This window comes from Metarhizium album (genome assembly GCF_000804445.1).
Source record: "Metarhizium album ARSEF 1941 chromosome Unknown scaffold_41, whole genome shotgun sequence".
Lineage (NCBI taxonomy): Eukaryota > Fungi > Ascomycota > Sordariomycetes > Hypocreales > Clavicipitaceae > Metarhizium > Metarhizium album.
The window spans coordinates 32,617-55,010 of NW_024467615.1; the positions used below are offsets into that span (position 1 = coordinate 32,617).

The 22,394-nt window shown below is 53.5% G+C and overlaps 9 protein-coding genes across 9 annotated transcripts; 3 read left to right on the forward strand and 6 right to left on the reverse strand.

The window, feature by feature from the left end:
* Positions 1-35: 35 nt before the first annotated feature.
* MAM_08025 (uncharacterized protein) lies at positions 36-1,036 on the reverse strand (the record flags this gene model as incomplete). The annotated part of the gene is made up of 4 exons (XM_040826823.1): positions 36-52; positions 161-510; positions 587-768; positions 935-1,036. 4 exons carry the CDS (start codon positions 1,034-1,036, stop codon positions 36-38), a joined length of 651 nt encoding a protein of 216 aa, XP_040675161.1.
* A 670-nt stretch (positions 1,037-1,706) lies between these two features.
* Positions 1,707-4,598, forward strand: MAM_08026 (uncharacterized protein; the record flags this gene model as incomplete). Its single annotated transcript, XM_040826824.1, has 1 exon — positions 1,707-4,598. The coding sequence occupies one exon, from the start codon at positions 1,707-1,709 to the stop codon at positions 4,596-4,598; it is 2,892 nt and encodes a 963-aa protein (XP_040675162.1).
* Positions 4,599-5,447: 849 nt separating this feature from the next.
* MAM_08027 (LPS glycosyltransferase) lies at positions 5,448-6,669 on the reverse strand (the record flags this gene model as incomplete). The annotated part of the gene is made up of 2 exons (XM_040826825.1): positions 5,448-6,275; positions 6,343-6,669. 2 exons carry the CDS (start codon positions 6,667-6,669, stop codon positions 5,448-5,450), a joined length of 1,155 nt encoding a protein of 384 aa, XP_040675163.1.
* A 681-nt stretch (positions 6,670-7,350) lies between these two features.
* Positions 7,351-8,409, reverse strand: MAM_08028 (galactosyl transferase GMA12/MNN10 family protein; the record flags this gene model as incomplete). The annotated part of the gene is made up of 1 exon (XM_040826826.1): positions 7,351-8,409. The coding sequence occupies one exon, from the start codon at positions 8,407-8,409 to the stop codon at positions 7,351-7,353; it is 1,059 nt and encodes a 352-aa protein (XP_040675164.1).
* A 966-nt stretch (positions 8,410-9,375) lies between these two features.
* MAM_08029 (uncharacterized protein) lies at positions 9,376-11,000 on the reverse strand (the record flags this gene model as incomplete). Its single annotated transcript, XM_040826827.1, has 2 exons — positions 9,376-9,966; positions 10,044-11,000. 2 exons carry the CDS (start codon positions 10,998-11,000, stop codon positions 9,376-9,378), a joined length of 1,548 nt encoding a protein of 515 aa, XP_040675165.1.
* Positions 11,001-11,612: 612 nt separating this feature from the next.
* On the reverse strand, positions 11,613-12,463 carry MAM_08030 (uncharacterized protein; the record flags this gene model as incomplete). Its single annotated transcript, XM_040826828.1, has 2 exons — positions 11,613-12,109; positions 12,175-12,463. 2 exons carry the CDS (start codon positions 12,461-12,463, stop codon positions 11,613-11,615), a joined length of 786 nt encoding a protein of 261 aa, XP_040675166.1.
* A 1,030-nt stretch (positions 12,464-13,493) lies between these two features.
* On the forward strand, positions 13,494-15,010 carry MAM_08031 (major facilitator superfamily domain containing protein 5; the record flags this gene model as incomplete). Its single annotated transcript, XM_040826829.1, has 4 exons — positions 13,494-13,715; positions 13,768-14,259; positions 14,318-14,867; positions 14,919-15,010. The coding sequence occupies 4 exons, from the start codon at positions 13,494-13,496 to the stop codon at positions 15,008-15,010; spliced, it is 1,356 nt and encodes a 451-aa protein (XP_040675167.1).
* Positions 15,011-15,670: 660 nt separating this feature from the next.
* Positions 15,671-17,108, reverse strand: MAM_08032 (DUF250 domain membrane protein; the record flags this gene model as incomplete). Its single annotated transcript, XM_040826830.1, has 3 exons — positions 15,671-15,919; positions 16,012-16,760; positions 16,841-17,108. 3 exons carry the CDS (start codon positions 17,106-17,108, stop codon positions 15,671-15,673), a joined length of 1,266 nt encoding a protein of 421 aa, XP_040675168.1.
* A 2,776-nt stretch (positions 17,109-19,884) lies between these two features.
* On the forward strand, positions 19,885-21,479 carry MAM_08033 (FAD-binding, type 2; the record flags this gene model as incomplete). Its single annotated transcript, XM_040826831.1, has 3 exons — positions 19,885-20,849; positions 20,907-21,118; positions 21,196-21,479. 3 exons carry the CDS (start codon positions 19,885-19,887, stop codon positions 21,477-21,479), a joined length of 1,461 nt encoding a protein of 486 aa, XP_040675169.1.
* Positions 21,480-22,394: the final 915 nt, after the last annotated feature.

Genomic DNA, 22,394 nt, shown 5'->3' on the forward strand with positions numbered 1-22,394 from the left:
CATTCCTCGACACAGACTATCTACTCTTATCTAACTCAACTTTGGGGTAGTTCTGGCATGCGCAAGCTAGCGTCGCAGGTTTCTGCCTCAAAACTATTCCTTAAAGGCGATGGACCGGGAAGGCTTTTCGAGAATGGACATTGGCTTTTCCCGGACTCACCTACGTTGGGAGTTGCTGGCAGCCTTGTGTTGGCATCAGCCATGAGCTTGTCATCCAAAATCTGCCTCCCATGAAGATACCCCTCCTTCTCAATGGACACGTCACTCTCCAACAAGCCGAATCCATCGGCCTCTCTTACGTGCCACCTAGCCATGAAGTCGTTTTGAATCCAGATGACCTTATTCAGAGCCTTGACCAGCGCGATCATGCGGTACATGTGCAGTCGCGGGTGCGATAAGATTGCTTCCGTCAAGACGTCCTGGATAAAGCCTAGACATGCGCCGAGGTGAACATATTCGATGTGCAAGGGGTGCCTTCTCCCGAGTCCAACGTGCGTCATGCTGGCAATTCTAACGTTAGCCACGAAAACGTACTCTGCACAAGGTCACTGGCCGACACCAATGGCCACCTCTTGGGACAACTTACCCAACTTCGTCCAAGTACTCCCAGAATTCCACCTTGCTGGGGTCCGAGCACAGCTTGTTAAGGTGTGCTCTCAAAAACATCTTTCGATGCATGATTTGGGGACTATCTTCGTGAAGCATTTCTCCGACTTCGCCGCCCTGCGTTGTATTCTTGCCAGTAAAGGCTCTTGCAGTAATGTCGTACTGTAAGAGCTTTCGATATACAATGTTGACGACGGCAGGGACGAGCGCTTTAATGTACTTGGCGCCCGAAATGAGCGCTTCTATGTCATCTGTTGCGGAGCGTCAATGGAATGGAGTTCTCTTCGCCTTTAACGAGCTCGCTCCCGGCGGTCGAGGGGCGACGTACTGCTTGAGAAGTCAAAAAGGAATGCAGATATTGGATACGCGCTTCGAGATTGGTATAGAGATCTTTTCTCTCGATGTGCTTCATCGGCATTGGCGAAGCCATTTCGACGCGACTGATTTGGAGTCCCGGCTGATTTGTTTCGCCTGGTCCTCACGGAGAGATCTGGGCTTTTTTACGCTGTTGCAGAGCAGGCTGAACAAATATGAGCTCCTTGGACAAATTCAGCTGGCATATTGACGCATAAGTACTAAAGGGCAGCCGAGCTCCGAGATGCGTAATACATGTCGGTCACTTGACGTTTAACCATTGTATGATCTACATCATGACGCATTCCGCCACTTCAAACCAAGTATGGTCCGACCCTGAAGGCATAGTCAAAAAAAGCAGATAGTGGTCTGATTGTTGTGGATGAGCGTGTCTAATTCATTTTGGGAATTGCTACACGGGCATGACACTTTGGCTACACGGGCATGACTCTTACACGGGCATGACTTTTACCACTTCTGATTGGTCGCATTGTCTCTGTTAACGACGCTGGATTCTGCCACCTCAGCCGCAAGTACCTGGGCCATTTTAACCTTGCTTCTGTGTAAATTACTTCATTTCGGCTAAGCTACTACGCAGCAACCCAGTGGTCGCGCAGTCGGGGCGACCCCCTCGAGCTTGCTTTCTTCATTTTCGTAGCTTTTAATAAACCATAATACGGCACCCTATGCTGTAGAGATAGCGACCAATTCTTTCACTACAATCTTGTTCTCTTCTCAAGACGTCAATGTCTTTGCCTCGCACACCTCCTCGCAGGTCGCGGAGCCCTAGTCCCAGTGATCAATCACAAAGAGGAAAGCGACACAAATCCAGTCGGCGACGCAGATCTAGTCCTTCCACAGTTGAAGACCGACCACAATCCGCGAGTAGCTCTGCTACGAGTATCGGTCAGTTCTACGGCCTCGGGGACGAAAATGCACTCGATAACCTGTTCGCCTCTTTCCCGCAAACACTTTCAAGTCTCCCACACCCCCATGGTTCACAGGGCCGCCATGAGCCTGCATGGGGCCTTCGATCTGACTATGAGATATATCTTCAAAATGACTTCTTCCGTGGAAAAAGATGGAGCCAGCGAGTCAGAGCGCTTATACCAGGCCCAGAATTTGATCCATTCGCCTCTGAACCTCCCGAATCACCCCCATCCGCCCAGCATCTCCCAACAAGGACAAGAGCCGAGTTCGAGTCCGCAATGCGCATAGTACGAGAGGTTACCGGCGAAGGTCGAAGGCTAACTGTAGACCTTGCTCGATCATACGAACGTGTACAAGCTTGGCGAGAGAGATGGGGATGGTCACCATTAAGTTTCGAAGCATATGACTCTCCTCCACCGTACTCTCCACCTCGTAGGTCACCCACACAACCTCCTCGAATATCACCGACGCCCGAAAATATTAGTTCCTCGCCTATGCGACAGTCTCTATCTCCCGCCCCGGAGCCAATTCCGAACCCAATAATCCCTGGCGACCCAGCGCCCTCGGCCGAAGTTCTTTTTAAAACAACCAACGCATTTGCAAAGGAGAACGGATTTGGTATTATTCGGCGGAATAAATATTCCTATAAGGGACGGTTGATTAGGTACTCCATTCAATGCGACCGGTTTGGACAATCTCGGGCCTCGGGGGGTTCTGGTCTTCGAACCCGAAGGTCTCGGAAGTGTGATTGCAAATGGATGATAATTGCTGAAGCCCTAGAGGAAGGCAAGTGGCTTCTTCGACAACATAGAGACCCGAAACATCACCAGCATAACCATGAACGGAGTATTACGCCATCTGCGCATGTTTCCCACCGCCGCCTTACTACACCAGTTAAAGCAACCATCGAGTCAGCAAGCCGTCGCGCGGGTATTCGAGCCAGTGATGTAGCTGCTATGGTTGAGGAGCAATTCCCCGATACAACACTCCTGCGGAAGGATATCTATAATGCCCGTTCGTTCATTAACCGAGAGAAGCTAAATGGCTATACACCTACTGCGGCATTGATCAAACTCTTTGATGAGAAGAAGATCCCATACATCGCGAAATGGGCCGATGATGATCCAGATAGACTGCTTGGTCTTGTCTGGACCTTTCCGTACTGTCTACAGATGTGGAAGCGCTTCCCCGAGGTTATTAGCTTTGATAACACATATAACACTAATCGCTTCAAGCTTCCTTTATTCCAGGCTACTGGCCAAACCTGTCTTGGAACTGTGTTCAATGCTGCATTTGGCTTAATAGATAACGAGAGGAGGGAGGGGTTCCAATTCCTTGCAGAGAGTGTTCGCAAGCTCATTACAAAACACTCACTCAGGGAACCAGATGTCATCATCACAGACTTCGACAAGGCTATGAAAGCTGCCGTTAATGATCAGTTTCCAAATGCACAGCAACAGCTTTGTATTCATCATATCCTTTCAAACGTTTTGCTTAAATCGAAGACTAGGTGGACGGGCCAACGTGAGGACAGTACTACTAGCCCTAGCGCTAGTGACAGTGAAGACATTCCCTCACAGGCGGATGGCGGGTTGAGCACTACAGATAAGCATCTGATCGAAGATCGGTCGAGTAGTGATAAGATTCCTCATACTTACCAAGGCGTTGTTTTAATGTGGAAAAAGGTTCTCTATGCCGAGACTGAGGAAGCGTTTGAGCAGGCATGGAGAGATCTTTGTAAAGAGTTCGACGACCAACGAGCGATCTTACAATACCTCTACTCGACTTATATGCCTGTTAGTGCTCAATGGGCACGTTGCTTTATCCGTCGTTATCGTAACTTCGGAATCCGAGTTACGTCCGGCACAGAAGCAAGCAACAATAATATCAAAAGCTATCTATTAAATGGCATGAGCCACCTCTACCGACTCGTCGAGGCAATGCAGGATATGATACATGACCAAGAACGTGCCTTTAAGGATGCCTGTGGACAGGATGATGTCCTGACTGCTCCACAATACCTAGGTTCGATGGGAAACTATCTTGGTGAACTACGAACAACCATGTCATCGAAAGGACTTGGGTTAATCAACAAGCAATACTGTATTGCTCGCAAATTTCTGCCGACGGGGAAGAATCCCTTCCCCGACTCTATTGGACTTTGCGACGACGACTGTACGGTCTCTATTGAGCTGGGAATCCCATGCTATCATAAAGTCTACGCAAAGCTAGATTCTGACACACGTTTCACTAAATGGGAGGTCCACCCACGCTGGCGACTACGGGAATCGGCATCTCAAGATCCATACCGACGAATTCTTGACCCGAAAGTTGCCACTGCACTACGTGGAAGGCCAAAGAATACAGCGCAGGTTATCCCAGAAAGCCTAGCTATTACATCAAGTAGCCGATCTGATAATCAACCAAGTGGGCGACGAGGTCGACCGCCAGGAAGTCTCAATAAGCCAACTCTTGCTAGGAGAGTGCATAAAGCTACTCGAGAAACCATCACACAAACTGGTGGCCAAATTGGCATCTCAGCCCAGCAAGGGCCAGGTAGACCTTCTAAAGTCCTAAATGCTGGGAATACGACAGGCGTGCGGTACAGTGGACGGAGGACGCAACGAAACATTCGCAGGACAAGGAGTCAATGGGAACTGGCTAAGAGTGATGACGAAGATCCAGATTGTATCGTTGTGAGGCAATAAATTAAGTAGACCACATCACGTCTTTTGCCAGTATTTGACAGTTACTGGCTAACAGTACAAGGACGGTAGTTTAATCCGAAATGCAGGCTTGCAAGATAGCAGAAGACCAATCGCGCCCACAACGATAAGTGACTGCAATTCATGGTGATGTAGGAGCTTGTTAGTGAAGTTGGCTACACCGCCTTTCCGAGGAAGTATCTGTGGGGCCAAGAAAGTATGCGACCAATCAGAAGTGGTAAAAGTCATGCCCGTGTAAGAGTCATGCCCGTGTAGCCAAAGTGTCATGCCCGTGTAGCAATTCCCTTTTCTTTTTGCACAAAGAAGCGAATTCCGAGAGTACGGCGGGTAGTAGCTCGGACGAGATGCGCACTCAAGAGGCTGAAGAGTCAGATGAGGATGACGAGATTGATGATTTGGATGAGGTAAAAGCGTAGGAGTAAGGCGGCGAGGTAATGGTACGGCCGGAAAGAAGATTGACAAGCCAGGGTACGGCTGCTGCTGACAGGAGACATGCAATTTGGTTTGGTTTCTAGTGGGAGTATTTGGCTCGTTCTAAGTTTGATAGTCTGTTTCCTTGCAGCCAGCTCCCTCCGTCTCACCATGTGCATGCGCAACGACGGCTATGATTGAAGCGAGCTGAAAATCTCGTGGTGTTTATGATTGAGTAGACAGTTTGTAGAGAGGCGTTTTCGAAAATATCGCTAGCAAAAATGACGTCTTTGCCAACTTGTAGTTTCTCAAGCCACATGATTTTATATCACCCATATAATTCTCGACTCCTCTGCCACGGTGATTGCCTCGAGCATGATCTTACAGCCACCCCGTCCTTCGCCCGCGTCAGTCGAGCGATCAGAATGTGTATGCAGCTGTCATTCCCGCAAACGGGTCAGCGTCTCCAAAGATCTGCCGCCACGCGCTCTCCAGGGCCATGTCTTCAAAGGCCGCATTGGACGGGAACTTCTTGGGCGTCCATACGCTGCCGGTCCTCCTCGCATCGGTCCAGTCCACCTCGTTTGGATCGGAATCGGCGCCAATCGAGAACCCTGCCGTGCCTCCCATGTCGCTATTCGACCCGCGCTGGTCCATGCCGATACCGTCGACGTAGACCCATTGAGCGAGGACGGGAGGGTACACGCTATACGAGGTGAGATGGCCGCTCTGGACGAGGCTCGACATGCCCATGTCCACGGCCTGGTCTAGATCCGCGGCCGATCTGAGCAGCAGCTTGGCCGCGCCGTGAAGGCTGACGGCGTACGCGGTCGTGCATCCCTGGTGGCCGGCTTTACGGATGACCCTCTCCCTGCCCAGGCTCCGGCCGAAGTATTCCATGCCCGGGGCCACGTGGGCGTCGTCGTAGATCCACGTGATGTTGCTGTTGAGCGTTTCTTCCGAGCAGTGCCCGAGGGAGAGGACGTCCCAGTAGTCGCTGTGCCACGGGTCGTCCTCCTTGTCCTTGTCCGCGTACAAGGCAGCGTCAGCGTCAGCGTCGGCGGGCTGGTGGTGCAGCCGGCTCCTCAGCTTCGGCTTTGGCAGTCTCTGCGCCTCGATGTGTCGCAGGAACTGTGTCAGGTTTCCGCTGAGATTCATCATGATTTCGCGGAGATTCGCGTCCCAACTGGCGTCGGCTTCTACGATGAGAGCGGCCCTCGTGTTTTCCCGGAGCATCCTTGACCAGATCTGAGGACGGGTTAACATGGCCGCGCCTGTTTCTGTCCCGACTTGACGCGACAAAGAGACTTCTCACATTGGCGTGTGCTCTCCAGCAGCCTTTCTGCCCATGAGACAGCGCACTCGGCGCGTGCGTGGGTGGCATGCCAACGTCGTTGACCATGTCCGGGCTTACTCCTGCGGCCACCGTGATGTCTATGCCGGATAGATAGGCCTGGAGCGATGCGGCATCGAGACGGTCGTACCGAGTTGGCATGTTGATGAAGAAAATCGTGCCGAACCCGAGCGTGCTGTTTCCTGCAGCCTCCCGTCCGCGGCTGGTCCGGGGACCGAGAGGAGCTGCGGTAGAGCTGCGCAAACGACCGAGGTAGAATAAAATCGTGAGCACAAGTCCGAGAGCCATGGTCCGGAGCCAGCACTGGCGGCTTTTCCGAGTCATCTTTGCTGTGGGCGCCCAGAGTCGCTGCCGTTGCCGTGATGCCAATGTCGAATGCGACGACACGCCAGGCCGTGGTGGACGACGTTTCGGCTTCACAGCCCTATGATGGGCTCTCGCCATCTCAGGGTTACCGGGCCGTGGCTTGTTCTCGATGGGAGATGCCGAGTGTCTACGATCCACATTGAGTGCCGCCGGATGGTTTGTTGCTGGTGGCTGGTCTGGACTGGAGATGTTGACGCACTATTTCGATGGCGGCGTTGGGCCGCAAATAGACCAAGGAAAGGCCGGCTAGCGTCAACGGGCTTGGAGCGAGGCATTTATCGAATGCGTAGCGGCACGACCACGAGCCGGACGTTGGGTGGAGAGCATCCCGACTCGTGATGGATGTGTTCTGCTTTTTGGCCGGCTCAGGGGCACGGCCGCAGTGGAAGGCGTATTAGGGTTAGGGTTGCTGCTGACGCTGACGGTATGGGCTGTTGACTGCTTCGTCTCTCTCGAGCTGGTGGACTTATTCGACTTGTCGTCAAATTCTAGTACCATTTCTGCACAAGGGTTTCGTCACCCTGGATAGTTTGATATATATAGACGCTGCGACCAATGCCTGATTTCCACCATTCACTCGATCCATGGCTTCTTTGGGGCCTCTCAGACTTTCTCGTTGCTGTGGTTTCCCCAGAACGGCTCTATATCCATCGTGATGTCCCGCAAGATGTCGCGCGTTTCCCAGATATTAAATATCCTTTCGCCCACGTCCGCATACTCTATTATGTTGAGCTTTTTGTCGTCGTTTCCCGCAAAGTGAATGAGAAAGTCGCCGCGCCTCGCAACCCAGTCCTCCAAGCCTTCGGCGTCCTTTCGGCCCGCAAAGTCCGCAGCACTGTCCAGGGCATACGAGTTGAGCCAATGCTGGGGAATGTACACGACGTTCCTCTTGTACGGGTCCTCCTGGAGAAGCCGCTCCATCGCCGTTTGCTCTGCAAACGGCAGCTCGACCTCGGGCCTGAAGTGGCGAAACGCAAGAACGTCGCTGAGGAAGTTGACGCTCCATTCTGCCACGCGAATCATGAAGACGCCCGCGTTGAGCCCCCTGGAGTCCTGCGTTATCAGCAGGTTTATGTCTCGCTCGTCCGCGCCTTGGCCGTAGCCACGGCGGTGTGCCTTTGCCGGGATGTAGCTGGTCGGATGGCGGCAGTAGTCGAGCACGACCGTGTCCCGGTCCGCCCAGAAAATCCATTCGAGGCGTTCCTGCGGCGGTTTCGCCAGCTCGCTCAGCAGCACGGACTGCACAAACGCCTGCTTGTTCCACATGTGGTCGACGATGGGCGTACACAGGACGTGGAGCTGCGAGCCGTGGACGAGGTTGTGGAGGAGATGGGTCTCGAGGGCCTTTTGGTAGAAACGCTGGGGATCCTGACGGCTGGAGAAGTGAGTCGTGACCGTCGCAACCCGTGAGCCCCAGGTGCCGTATGCCCGCAGCGGCGAGGGCGAGTCTTGACACTGCTGTCGCATCGTCGTTGCCTTTTCGATGAGCGCCCTCGAGACTGAGATGCCGTCGGCACAAGTCCCGTCGCCGTATGTGCGCAAGGGACGCGCTTCAACATGCTGAACCTTGCCGTATCTCCTGTGGCGAAAGGTGTCTACACTGTACATGGTGAGCGCGCCCGCTACGCAGAGGCCGACTTTGGCCCATCTCGGGATCTTCATTGCGAGCCTTTGGCCGCGGTATCTGCATGTGTCGATTGCGAGTCCTAATCTTGGGCGGGCGTGGGTCGGAGTTGGAGTATTGGGCGATGCCGGCGAGTTATTTATCACACGAGGCTCCTCGGCGTACTGCGAGCCAGTTAGCTCCACATTGTATAGGAGCAGGGACTGAATGGAATTACAACTTGGACTCTCTACTCGATGCAAGGTAGGTATAGTGTGTGTTTGGCTGTGCTGTGTGTGTGATGGACCAGGTGCGTGTAATCATGGTGACTCGAGGCCTGGGGAGGAGAATAGGGGGCTGTGAAATCAATCAGGGGCCGGCTGGCGTTTTATTCATCCTCCGCTTCGCTGAAGGATGGCCTTTATTTGTTGGTGGCGGTGGCTGTTACAACCGCTCCTACAGAATTTTGCACGGGAATGAAGCGGAAGCTATTGTGAGGTTTCCATGGCATGACGCGGGCCTCATGTTTTATAAATCTAGAGCATGCATCCCACAAGCCGAATCGCATGCATTTACGTAGCTGGGCCCCAAGGGGAAGTGTTTCATCCAGCAAAACGCCTTTGGGCCCAGTGAATCAAGCCATCCATCTACTGCTCGCTGGAGGTGGACGACGGGGCTTCTTCCATCCTGCGGCATGGCTTCGCTTCCCGCATATTCCCGCCCCTTTGTCCAGGCGTGTGGATTGATCCTCAACTGTTGGCACAATGCTAGCTTGCGACCGAGTCACGCCAGCCCTCGTCAAAACTAACTTTGGGGCGGCAATATCAGCAATTTGGGTGCCACGACGCCGCCTCGCAGAGCAGCTCTCGAAGCCAGTCCAGTCTGATCATCACGGAGCTTCGTTCTGCTTCTGTCCCGTGGCAGGGCTGTCACATACTATCTGCTCAGCTTGGAAGGAATCAAGACGAAAGGAAAGAAAAAGGATGGAACTTGATTGTTTGCCGGCCCAGTCGAGTCACTCATTGTCATGCCCTCGAATACCCATTCCGTGGCTCATCCATCACCGGCCATTCGTACGTTTCATGGCAACTGCCTTGCTCATCAACCCACTTGTTGATCCTCTCCATGTGCCATCCACTAGACGATCGTGTCACTTCATCGCCGTCCCCCTTGACAGCATCTCCGAGCCGTATCTTGCCATATGCCAAGCCGCAGATGCCATCCCGATGTCTCCACTGAAAGCAGTCCTCTTGGGAGTAACAGGCTTCCTTGCAGCCTGCAGAGCTCTTGTGCGCCTCGCGCTCTTGTGCAGACAAGTCGCCCGTCTTGGCCTTGTCCAGCTCCGACTCTCCGTATGATTTAGCCTCGCGATCCAGGTAGTAGACGTCTTCGCTCCCATTGTCCCAGTCTGAACGTGATTCACGCAGATGGTTGGCCACGAACCGGTCGTACACGTCCTTGATCGTGATGCTTTTCGCAAACTGTTGCTTCCTCTCAAAAGCGTACAGGTCGTTGATTTCCTCCCCGTTGACATGATGCAATGTAATGAGAGGCTGGCACCATTGGCCGTCGTAGTAGCTAAACGTACGTGGTTTGAACTCGTTGATGACGGGCCACTAACGGGTTGCCACTGTGAGTCAGCGTCCCTCCTTGCTTCGTCGAGACATCTATATGGGGGAGGGCCTTTACACACCATGTTCTCGGGAGTGAGGCCGGTCTCGTTGAGCACAATCTCGCTCCACATAATGTCGCCGCAGCAGCTGCGCTCGGTGGGCTCGTCATACTTGTTTCCCACGCCCGTCTTGCCGAGGAACAGGTGCCTCATGGTTGCTTTGGACATGAGATATCCGCTGCCGCCGTGCGCGAACGGAAAGGTCCCCGAGTACTTCTTGTGGCCAATGTAATGCAGCTTGTTGGGGTCGACGACGGGCAACCACTCCATCAAGGTCGGAAAGCTGACGTACGTGTCGGTGTCGATGAAAAAGTACCAGTCATAGTTTGGCCGCATCGCGTACGCCCTCTCTGCGATGTGGACGTTCTTGTACTTGTCCAGATTCCACCCCTCGTAGCCCACGTCGTAGCCGTCGTTGCATTGCTCGTGTGCAATGGGGCAGCCGTTTTGCCGATGATAGATGTCAAAGTCCCCATTGGTATCCTTGACCGTCGACAGCACAGTTTCCAGACTGTCGTGAACCGTGTAGCCGGCAATGTCTTCCGCCATGTCGCTGAATAGGAGAAAATTTCCGGCGAGACACTTGAGCATTGTCAGGAGATGGACCGGAAGCTTGGAATAGGCCTCAGAGGCGCCGGTTTTGACGAGTAGCAAGACATTCGAGGCATCCGGAAAGCCTCGGCACGCTTCGTCTCTGTAGAGAGGCAATCTGGATCCCGCTGCAGCGCTGCTGGTGATGTTGCTTCCCAGGCCGCATCTTGCTGGGTCGTGTTTGAACACGCTCAGCACTTCTCCCAGACCCAGGAAACCACAAGAGCTACCGTAGCATGTCCGGCTGATTTGTTTCAGTGTGAGCATCAAGAATGACATGGAGGCGCAGACGGCGACTATAAACATGATGGCTCTTCGCCATTTAGACGATATGGCCTTGTAGCGCATCAGGAATTGTAGTCGGTGCCTCGCCAATATGGCCGACATTTTGCGACGGGAAAAACACAAAAAACACAAGATAGCTATTCAAGCCTTGACTACAGACCGAGTAAAAGAACAGAATAATACCGGCCCGGCCAAGTAAACACGCGAGAACCGCTCAGCCAACGTCCCCCCTAGCCACAACAGCAGAGCGTAAACCCCTTTGAGGCATCACACAGTCTCGACTCGCGCAGGCGCAGCTAGTAACCATCATGTGGGCCGTTTCCTCGTATTTTCGATTCCGTACCGAACGGTGGCTGCTCGCCGTGGCGCCACGGTCTCACACAGCAATCCGTCCACGGATAGTTACTCAATCTTCCTTTCCCCTTTGGACCGGCATGCATCTTCCCACAGCCTCACGAGGGTTAGGAACGACGACGTGGGGGTATTAAATTCTCAATATGCTACCATGAAGGATACACAGCCGCTATCCAACCCATCAAGACTATGGAGTTCATTGCTTTCGCAGCTGTCGTTGTGTGAGTCAAGAAAAACACTTTGCCATGGCGGGTTCATTGGACACAAAAGCAACGTGCCGGGCAGGGTTAGGGCTCCGACTCGGGCACTCTATAACGGCGCTCTTCCGCAGCAAACGCGCCGTGTCAAATGGCAAACAGCTCAAGAGGGAGAATCGTAATGAGGCATGTTTACTCCGTTGGCAACCAACGTGTCGGCCGCTACCTGCGCCCTCTGGATTGCGTCCTGCTCGGGCAGCGTGTAATGCCACTCAACAAAGAGGTAGTCGATGACACTCGACGCGCCCATGTCCGCCATGTGCGGAATGACGTCGTATTCGCTGCCCTCGATATCCATCTTGACCACAACGAAGTCGTGGGGCAGCGTGTTCATCAACAGCCACCTCGAGATATCAACGGCAGTCAACTCGGTTCCGTTGGATCCAGATTTCAAGGCATCCTGGTGATGAGCGTACGTGGATGACCCCCAGTAGTCATGGTCGTGGTTGACCGTATCCAAGAAGAAGGTGCGCGTTCCGTCCCTGACGTCCACAATAGTAGAGGGGAAGATGTTGACGTTGATTCCTTCCAGCAGACATCGCTGCTTGGCCTCGACAAGTGCCTCGTTGAATCCTGGGTTGCCCTCGAAAAGGTAGATATCTGTCCTCCCACGTCAATCCGCCGTGCTTCCAGAATATCTGCAGTATAGTATAGACAACACGTACCAGCCTCGTCGTGGCGAGCCCACTCGGGTCGAGGGAATTCGTACTGGAACTTGGCTTCCCTCCTCTGCAGAAAAATATCGAGCGAGTCGGCGCGGTTGGCTCCGAGATCGACAAAGACGTACCGGGGTCGAACTGCGGACCGGGGTCGAACTGTGCTGCGTGTAAAGGGCATTTTTATGAAGTTCACATCGTCTTGGTTGAGGACAAGGCCTAAATACGCTATGAAAAACAGTACAGCCCATACTGCTGCAATCATGAGAATGTGTTGGTAGGATCTGCCGATGCCCATGTTGACAGCGGTGGAAAGACGGTCAGAAGGGAATGAAGATTTTTTCGGAGATTTTTTATTTAAAAGAAAAAAAGAGAGCAGGAAATAAAAAACACCACAGCGAGTCGCGACAGAGCAAAACTAGACAAAATAAGTCCAAAGTCGTCGGCAATCTAAGCGCGGAGTCTTTGTGCAAGCGCGCCAACAATGCAGGTCATGACGAGGAAATGACCCTCTTGTATGGAGGAGTAGTTACTAGACGAATAAAGTTTTCTATTCTTGGCTTTCAATCCTTGATGCCCCTGTTGGCGCCATGCGGCCCCGGAGCTTAACGTGGCATCACGTTGACATCTTGTCGATTTCTGGCATAACTCGCGAGCAGGACAATTAGACCAAAGCATGCCTCGCCTCCGCCCCAACGCAGAATGGACTGGATTTTGTTTAAGCAGCGCAAGGTGACGTCAGAAGCACCAGCCGGAAAGGGGACTTGTGAAGCCCGCGTTGTGCTAATACAATAGCGTCCGAGACGGGCAGGGAGATCAACAAGCCGAGGCTTGAACTTTTCCACCTGGGAAGACCAGCGCACTTGCAGCAATACCTGGTGACTCACACGTAGCTACATGTAGCAGATTGATGAAAGAGCACTTGTGTGACGGGCTCGCCCCGTCAAGGGCTTGCCCTTGACTCTAGTCAGCGGTGTCGCGCTTCGGTCCTCGACCAAGGACCTAGGGACGCGTTGAATGTTTTATATGAAGTCATCCATGTCTGCCCCCAAAAGTTTGCCATACCAAGTACCTTGGAGACGTATCGATTTTTTTTTATGAAGTCATCCATGTCTACACCCACAAGTTTGCAATACCAACCACTACGTTGACCTCGGCGAGGAAAAAGAAGAAATTGCCTACCAACAGGTGGAACATTTCCACGTCAACCGCAGGGTGAAAACAGATCAACTCTCTCGACGATAGTCTCTTGTGCTGATCCCCTCTAGACAACATAGCTGCCTCGAGCCGGATGATTGAAGCACCACCGAAAAACTTGGCCGGGTAGCATGGGATTTTATCAGGCCAACCTGGCTGTGTTTGCCGCTGCAAACACGTACCTAGCTTGGTCCCAGCACCGACGAGCAAGACAGAAACCCGATGCCACGCCACCGTGCAGTGAGCGGGCCGTTGAAGGCTGCGAGGGGACGCGGCCCGGGACCCAAGTTCGCGAGTTTCAACTCAACTTCCTGCTGCCATATACCTTGGCCGTGGCCGCGGACTGGCTGCAGGTCGGTGGCAGTCCGTCAGATGCGGCCCTCTGCTGTGCTGACGTGTGTCTAGGGTCCGCATCTATACGCCCTGTACAAGTACGACAAGCATCTCTCGGAGCGCATGGTTGCGACCTTGTATTCTGTCGGTTTCATATCCGGTGCCATCAGCGCACCCTTGGTGGGTGGCGCCGCAGATGGGTTCGGACGCAAAAAGGCCTGTGTGTTATACTGCATTCTTTACATGATAACATGCCTGACCATGATGAGCGACAACCTGCCCATCTTGTTCGCGGGACGATTCACCGGCGGCGTCGGCACCACGCTTCTCTGCAGCGTCTTCGAGGCGTGGATGATGTCGGACTATCACGAGAGAGGTCTACAAGCCTCCGCCCTGCAGCCCGGCTCCATCTTCAGTGCAATGACCACCATCAGCTGCCTCGTCGCCATGGCGTGCGGTGTGCTGGGGGACGCGGTTGTTGCGGCGTCCGGCACACGGATCTGGCCGTTTATCATCGCCATGGCCTGTTGCTGTGCTTGTGGCACGCTGATATGTCTGACCTGGGTAGGCTTTTCGCCCGAGCACGCTTCACCATCGCTGCTGCTAATCGATGGGTGTGCAGCGCGACAATTTCGGAGCCTCCAGGCTGGGCTCCGACGCGACGGACGGCATCCGATCCGGCCTCGGGGCCGTTGCTTGGGATGGGCGCATGCTGTCCGTCGGCCTCATCTCCTGCGTATTTGAGGGTACAATGTATCTCTTTATTTTTTTCTGGTCTGCCTCACTGCAGAGTGCACGGAACGAAGCCGGCTCGTCGGGGGAGCTGCCGTTCGGGCTTATTTTCTCCAATTTCATGTGCGCCATGATGGCCGGATCTGCCTTGGCTGCGCGGCTTGCGCAGCCCTCGGCCGCATCAAAGGACTCGGCTGATGTCGTCCTGACTGTGGTGTTGCTGGCCGCCTGCGCCTTGGCCACGGCCGTCGTGCTCCGGGGCGAGGTGTTGGTCTTCTGGGCCTTTTGCCTCCTTGAAGCCTGCATCGGAGCCTACTTCCCTGCCATGGCGAGCTTGAAGAGCGAACTGGTCGAGGACAAGTCCCGAGCCATGGTTTACAGCATCCTACGGTTTCCTCTCAACGTCTTCGTCGTGGTTGGACACAGTCTCGACCAAGAAGGTGCGTGACGATCCGGGTAATCAGTCGGTCTTGTATTGACAAGCCCCGTAGGGAGTGAGCACCGTAACAAGGTCTTTTTGGTTTGCAGTGCGCTGCTGGTCGTCTCCGTTGTCATTGTACGACGCCATCTTGTCAGAACTTGAAGCTTCAATGTGTAAAGGACGCCGTCACGGTGTAGACTGTAGAGGGGAGGGTTGAGGCGTCGCCTCGTTTTTAGTTTGGCCACTTGAAACTTCTCGGGCCATGTAGCCCCGGAACAACACGTCATGTCGCAAAAAGGCTACGAGTCATGAACGATCAAATGGATTTTGCAGGCGCTCTCGTGCCACGTGTCAAAGTCTTAAGTCTGGACCGGTGCAGGTCCAAGTCTCGGGGGGCTAAGATGGGACTGTTGAAGCTATCCATCCAAAGCTATGACTAGACTGGAATGGCACTGAAATTTAGCTGCCTAGCGCCGGTCTTTTCAATTTCATCATTGCATCGCGACCATCTCGTGTCGAAAACCCGAAGCAGCCAGCGTTTCTAGCAGTCCGACGACGAGGCCTCTTGGCATGTCAAGATGAAAATCAAGGATCAATGGTTCACTGTCGAATTCAAACGTGGCTAGCTTCTCTCCCCGCATCGAGTTGTCTTTCTGGACAACCCAGGCTCCTCATGCTGAGCGTCTATCCTCGAGTGCTCTAGATTGTACGGCTGGCTCGCATTATCCGTGCGTCTTGCTTGTGATGGTTGCCCATTCTGGGCCGCAGACCAAACTGCCCATGACGAAAAAGGTCATCGCAATGACCGCCACGTCTTTGGATTCATCGAGGCAGGCCCTTGGGCGAATGTGCTCCCGACCAGCTGCGAATCCGCGCTGCGCCGGCCTGGCTCATCTTGACTAATTGGTTGTACCCCAACGAATAGCACATCAAGCCAGCAAGGGCACTCGTGTAGCCAACAACCTGAATGGTCGTGATTTGCGTGTTCCAAATCATCACGGACACAATAACGAGGAGGATGTTCTTCAAGATCCCCGTCAGTGTCATGACCAAGCCGGACGTCTGTCCAATCTATCGTCTGTTAGCTGGCAAGCTATGGCCATGGCCCATATCAAGGGGCGGTGGTATCCTTGCCGCAAACGGCGAACGGGGGGCATATTTACCAGGCAAAGACTTGCAACGTTCAACATGAAGGCAACCAAGGCGTTCAGGAAGAGTAGTTGAATGCCCACTTGCTGCACCGCATGCCAGGAAATATCCACCGCTTCCCTGGTAGGCAGGGCAATCAGGACGTTCATCAAGCAGCACGCAGGGGCAAAGTAGTACAGTCCAACTAGAGGATCCATCTTGAGCCCATCGCTGCTCAGTACAAGCTGAATCAGTATCAGCCGGATTGCCTCGGCAAAAATGCCCCCCATCTGATACAGGAACCCCACGAGCGAAAATTGTATCTCGCCGGTCGAGGCAAGCATGACACTGCCGACAATCCAGAGAATGTTCACGACCGTGGCAAGAGTAGGACTTGCGGTGCCGGCCGCCCAGGCAACGAATAGCATCACCGCCGGTGACGTGGTCTTGAGGATTTGGATGAAGGGAACCGAGAGGTACAGATAGGCCATGTTTGACGTTACAAGAGAGAGGGAGTAAAAGATGCTGATGGGAAGAATGGCGCGAGCGTAGGTGTTTGCTGACATGTGAACATTCTTGCGCGAGTCTAGGAGCGTGGTGGTGCGTGCTAGGACTTGGGTCGCGACAGTGGCAAATAATAGGTGCCAACTGGTCAATAGGATTGCTGGTCGGGACTCGTTAGCTGAGGCATCCTGCATGCAGTTTACGAGATTCTTTGAAGGCGTCGACGGCAAAGAAGAGTTCAACTTGGGCTCGACGAGGCGGATTGCTGGCTTACGGAAATCTAGAGTCTCGTTAGTAAGTTGTTTCTTGGCAACCGTTGTATGATACATCGATATCATGCTAGGAAAAGAGTAAACACACGGAATTGTTTAATGTCCAGAAGCCACTTGTTGAAGAGAATAGTGCTGTTGGAAACGATGATCCATGAGCTTTGCGGCGGAAGGAGAACGCAGTCAGCATATGATAGTTCAATGGCCAGAGTATGCAATCGATCGGCCCCGACGTACGAAATGCACACGACTGTGCGAACCGTCTTCCTTGCTGGCCATGGCGGCGCTTCGGGACTTGTGTTTTTCTCGGAGAAATGACTTGCATGGGACGTTGGATACTGTCCCCCAAGTGAGGCCATGTCGTAATACAATCGACTCTGCCAGTGAGAACGACAACCTGTCACGACGACATGATTGCTTGCTGATGGTAGAGTCCAGTGGGGTGAGTAAACAAGATATAACCTCAAGGCACGGTAGGGCGCCGATTCATCGTGTTTGGGGTCATGTCTCACGAGTTGGCTGGCGGGACATGAGGACGTTGCCTTTGACGCCGACGAGCCCTTGCCCAGCCCCTTTCGCTGGTCTCTGCCGCCAGAATGAACATAGGCATTACGAGCAATAGCCCGCACGAATGCTCTGGTTGATGACGCCACAGATCCATGCGGCGTTGCGCGGCCCAAATGGTCTCCAAGCCCAAACGCCATCCGACGAAGGCTGTGTGCTTTGCTACTAACCTACAGCCACGGCAGGGCTTGGTTCTTGTCGGTCTCGATGTTGAATCAGCGACTTTGCTCGTCGTACTGGGAGCGAAAGCTAACTACGCTTGCCTGACGAAATTTGGCACTTCATTTCCCTCACTGCATGCAGCAAGAGCCAAGTCACAGTGTTTTGTAAGCGTTGAGTTGTCTCTTTGGTGTCAGGAGTCACCAAGACGCAGGGCAAGGCTTTTTCGGACGTACGTAGTTTTGCGAATCTTGCTGCGTTTTATTCTGATTCACACAACGGGGTATTCTTCAAACGTTAGACATCAGTTTGTATCTGAGCCGGTGGCTGAGTTTCACACGGCAGGATCCGGACCAACTGGCCTATGAATTGTCCAGATGGATTGTCCTGCCAGGCCGTCCGTCTATCTAGGGGTGGTGCCACTCGTCTTGGCCGGTTGCTCCCGCCATCGCTCACAATTGAACTGCCATGGCCAGGACTGCGTTCCGTGAGCTTGACTTCTGTTCCCTAAGCATGGGCATCCTTGGTTATTTAGACCCTGGAAGGCATCGTGTGCGCGGCAAATGGCGCATCCAGCGCATCCACAAGCCGCCAATGTCGTACTCACCCATTTCCTGCGGATCCATGACCATCGGAAACTGAGCCAGGAGATAGTGTGCAAAGGTACCGACTTGAATAAACGCCCTGCTTTGATGTGTAAGATGGGATATCTTTCATGCTAAGGTCTACTTAACCATGGACAAAGTCCCTGGCATGGCCTTTAATGAGGCTATCCCAGTAGCCTGTTTTGGCATTTCCGCCATGTCCATGACGAAATTGTGCACCATCGTCAGGGTAGGTAAAATATCAAGCAATAGAAGATTATGAAATAGGCTGTGAATTGTATTTCTTGTCATTTCGGCAGCAACGACTTATACAAAGAGGCAGCATGACGCTTCAACTCCTGTCCGCCTACATGTGGGCGCAGCTATGTCGGCCTGCTGTCTTGGCATAATGAAATGACTGACATGACTTTTAGAAACCACAGCGCCTTGTTGAAGCGGGCAATGGTTTGACGCTGAGGTTGATTTGATAAACCAGCCGACTGATAGCATGGAGGGATACGGAGTAGTGTTCCAATGACAATCCAACCTCCTGCTCACCCATTGGGGGATATTCTCGCTGCAAATACACGCTTGACCCCTGTATATATCATTCACAACGTACTCACACGTGGCGACTCGGCTATTTCAGCACACACTACTTTGACCGCGCATCACCGCAAAGCCCGCATTCGATTCAGCGTTCACAACCCGCATTTGACCATGGTCGTGCCCAGACGAGCTCACATGGAGTTCCATCTTGTAGAGAGCCTTCTTTGCTAGACGGCAATCGCTTGAGCCTTGAGGCTCACACGCGGTATACAGGCATAGATCATCGTCGTATGAATTATTGGGTCCTCGGCAACGCGGTAGGATGAGGGGTTCACGCTCTGCGTCATGTAATGTGTTATGTTTCAAAGATGGTGAGGTGGGACCTCTATTATCAACACTCGCACGGAGTATACTGTTCGTACGATTCTTGTGTCACAATAGCCGCGTTCCACGTTACTGTGGGCGGCGGTGGCACAATCAGTACAATGCCCTGATTATGCTTGCCTTTTTGGGTCAATGCCGTCTTCGCCGGCCCTGCCGCCTCTTGTTCGCAATTCATGCCGCTTCGCCGGGCCTGGATCCCTGACCAGCTTCGGTCGAGGATTGAGCGTCGAGGCGGAGTGCGTTCTTCTGTCTTGACTGGGTGGATGTATATAGTGTCTTCCCTCGCCTTGTACTGGCAAGCAGCGGGCCGGTGCTGAGGACCTGAGCTTGTTATGGGCAGCATTTGAGGCCATGCATAGATAGATACTTGAGGGTGAAAATACAGTCCGCTCGGCAGCTTGGAGCGGCCTGGGCGGATTTGCATAACGGCGGGATGCAGCACCCCTGGCGGTCGGAGGCATTATTCATTATTAGCCTCGTCCGATAAGCAACTAAGAGAAACTGAGAATACTCCTCTGTTCATGAATACGGTCTTGGGCATCAGATGGTTGTACCGAACGAGGCTGCTGACCCGGCTGACCCGGTCCTCCCGCAGTGGGCCTGTCAATCCTTGAAATTTTCCATCTCTACTCGCTGCCTTGTGCCGTGAGATGGTGATGTTTCGGATATAAAAGGTCGTCGAGGTTCCCGCACCATCACTGCATCACGACAGCTGAGCCAACGGCAAGGACGAAAGAGTTGCCAGTACATCGGTGCGCCTGACACTGACCATGAAAACGACGACAGCCCTGGTGTGTGGCCTTTTTGCTCGAGTGCACGGCAACTCGCTGTCGGAATGTGTAAGCATTGACATTGACATTGACCGCTTCTCGGGCCATGATTGCGGCCTACGACGATGACTGACTCTCCCGATCCAAAGTGCGGCTCTCTCGCCGCCGCATTACCTGGCAAGGTGTACAACCAACATCAGAGCGAGTACGACCGACTCGTCAATGCTCGATGGTCTGAAACAGCGGTCCTGCACCCGGCTTGTGTGGTCGTTCCTGAGCACTCGAAAGATGTCTCTGCAGCCTTGAAGGCTCTTGTCCGCCATGGCTGCAAGTTCGCCGTTAAGTCGGGAGGACACAACGCGAATCCGGGTGCGAATAGTATTTCCAAAGGAGTCTCGGTTGACCTCAGCAGACTCAACCTGACGAGCTTGGCGGCCGACCGCAGCCACGTGAAGCTCGGGTCCGGCGTCACCTGGGGCCAAGCGTACGATGCATTCGATGGTACTGGAATCGGATTTCCCGGCGGAATATGCGAGGATGTCGGTGTCGGCGGCGTGTCACTCGGTGGTGGACAGTCTCTTTTCCAACCAAAAAAAGGCTGGGCGGTGGACAACATCGTCAACTACGAGGTGGTCCTGGCCTCGGGGGAGATTGTCAATGCTAATGAAACTCACCATACGGATCTCTTCAGGGCGCTCAAGGGCGGCAATACCAACTTTGGAATCGTGACCAGGGTAGACATTGCCGCTTTCGACTACCCGGGTCTCTGGGGAGGAGAAGTTTATGTCAACCTCACCGGGCCGGAGGCAACTGGCCCGGTAGTCCTAGACCGAATGAGTGCCACTTTTGTCAACTTTACCCGGGATAACCATCTCGACACCAGTACGGCAGTTCAGCTGATGACGGTCTACCTGAGTGGTGGGCGTGGGCGCATCATCAACGCCGCCTTCGGCAACACCGAAAACAAGGAGAGCCCCAAGGCTTTGGCACCATTCTTTGCTATGCCTAATCGGATCATGAACACGGCACGTCACACGAGCATGGCCAAGTTTGTGCATCAAGTGAGCAAGTTTCAAGCAAAGGGATTTCGGTACGGACCTGCCTTCCCGCCTCGACGCCATTGAATAGTTGCTGACCCTCCTTGCAGACAGGTCACGGCGACTCTAACCTTCAGAAACGACTACAAAACGTTGCGTAGAATCTGGGACGCGACAGACGATATATACAACGGGCTTGAGCGCAAAAACGAGGTCGACTGGATGATATCCTTCATCCCGCAGCCCAAAATCCAGCAGTCCTACGCCGCTGCGCGCGGTGGCAACAGCCTTGGTCTGCAGGATGTTGCTCAGGACCAGATAAGTGCGTGTTACGAGCTGCGCCACCACAAAAGTCAGAACCATCCCGAGGCGAATGCAGACTAACGTGAACGTGCCCAGTTCTGTGGCTGACATCTCGCTGGACGGACCCTCGGTTGGATAACATGATGGAGAAGGCAAGGGGAGAATTGGTCGAGACAACCTCCGCTATTGCTAAACAGGACGGATCGTATCACCCGTTTCTGTACATCAACTACGCAGCGCCATTTCAACAACCTCTGTGCGGATACGGGGCAGCCAGCCTGGCAAACCTTAGGGCTGTTGCAAAGAAATACGATCCAGCCCAAGTCTTCCAGAAGCTAATGCCGGGAGGTTTCAAACTGCAGCGCGCTGCTTGCACTTGAGCAGGATGCCGTCAGGGTCAAAGCTGTTGAATAAGTGTTGTTTCTAGAAGCAGCGTGTAGAGGCATGGGAAGGAGTTCATCGACCGACACACCTGAGACTCTAGTGTGCATATAGTCTCGGGGAAATGCTATCGCTTGAGCCTCAGCCTGAACTCGTCCAATCATGCCATGTGAAACGACTGCGAACCAGACAGCGCCCTGAAAATGAGATGCGTGTCGCTGGACGGGAGGCCGGCGTGAGCTCTATCATAGGAACCGGTCCGTGCAAAGCTTTTACAACTCCACGCCGGAACCAGTCTCGCATTCTTCGATGAAGGCGCTCTCTAGGCAGCTCTCTCTTGGCCCATTATTCGCCTCCATCCCGAGAAGAACTACTTTGCATCGTGCCTCATAGAACCTGCGGTTTGGCCTTTCGGCGCCGACTCGTGCAGGCACGCCATTTCTAGGCTGCTAACTGGGCTCGGTTGGTAGCCACGTGTCCATGTGGCGATGTGAATTCCAATGGACAACGATATGGCTTATCGATGGAAGCCGACCGACCAATTCCCAGGTGACAAGCCGTCACGAGCGTGCGTTATGCCGTATGGTGTTCGAGTAAGCCGATCAACAGAGGACTTTAGGGCCTGGGTTTCTTGGAATGAACTGCGAACCTTTGACGCCCCATGTCAAGCCCAGACATGACTACCCTTATAATACGAAACGGGTGGAATTGCGGCCCTCCATCGTATTCCCGTATCCGGGAGGAAGCAGGCAGAGATTGGGAAGGCTTATTCCTGGGGTATTGGCCTAGGCTAGTGCTCTGCTCAGACGTCTTGAACCAACAAGTTGAAGTACAAAAAAACAGTGCAAGGCTAAGGAAGAGAGACTGGGATACTGTCGCGCATAAAAGTGGCGTAGACAGAGGCCACGCTTCAT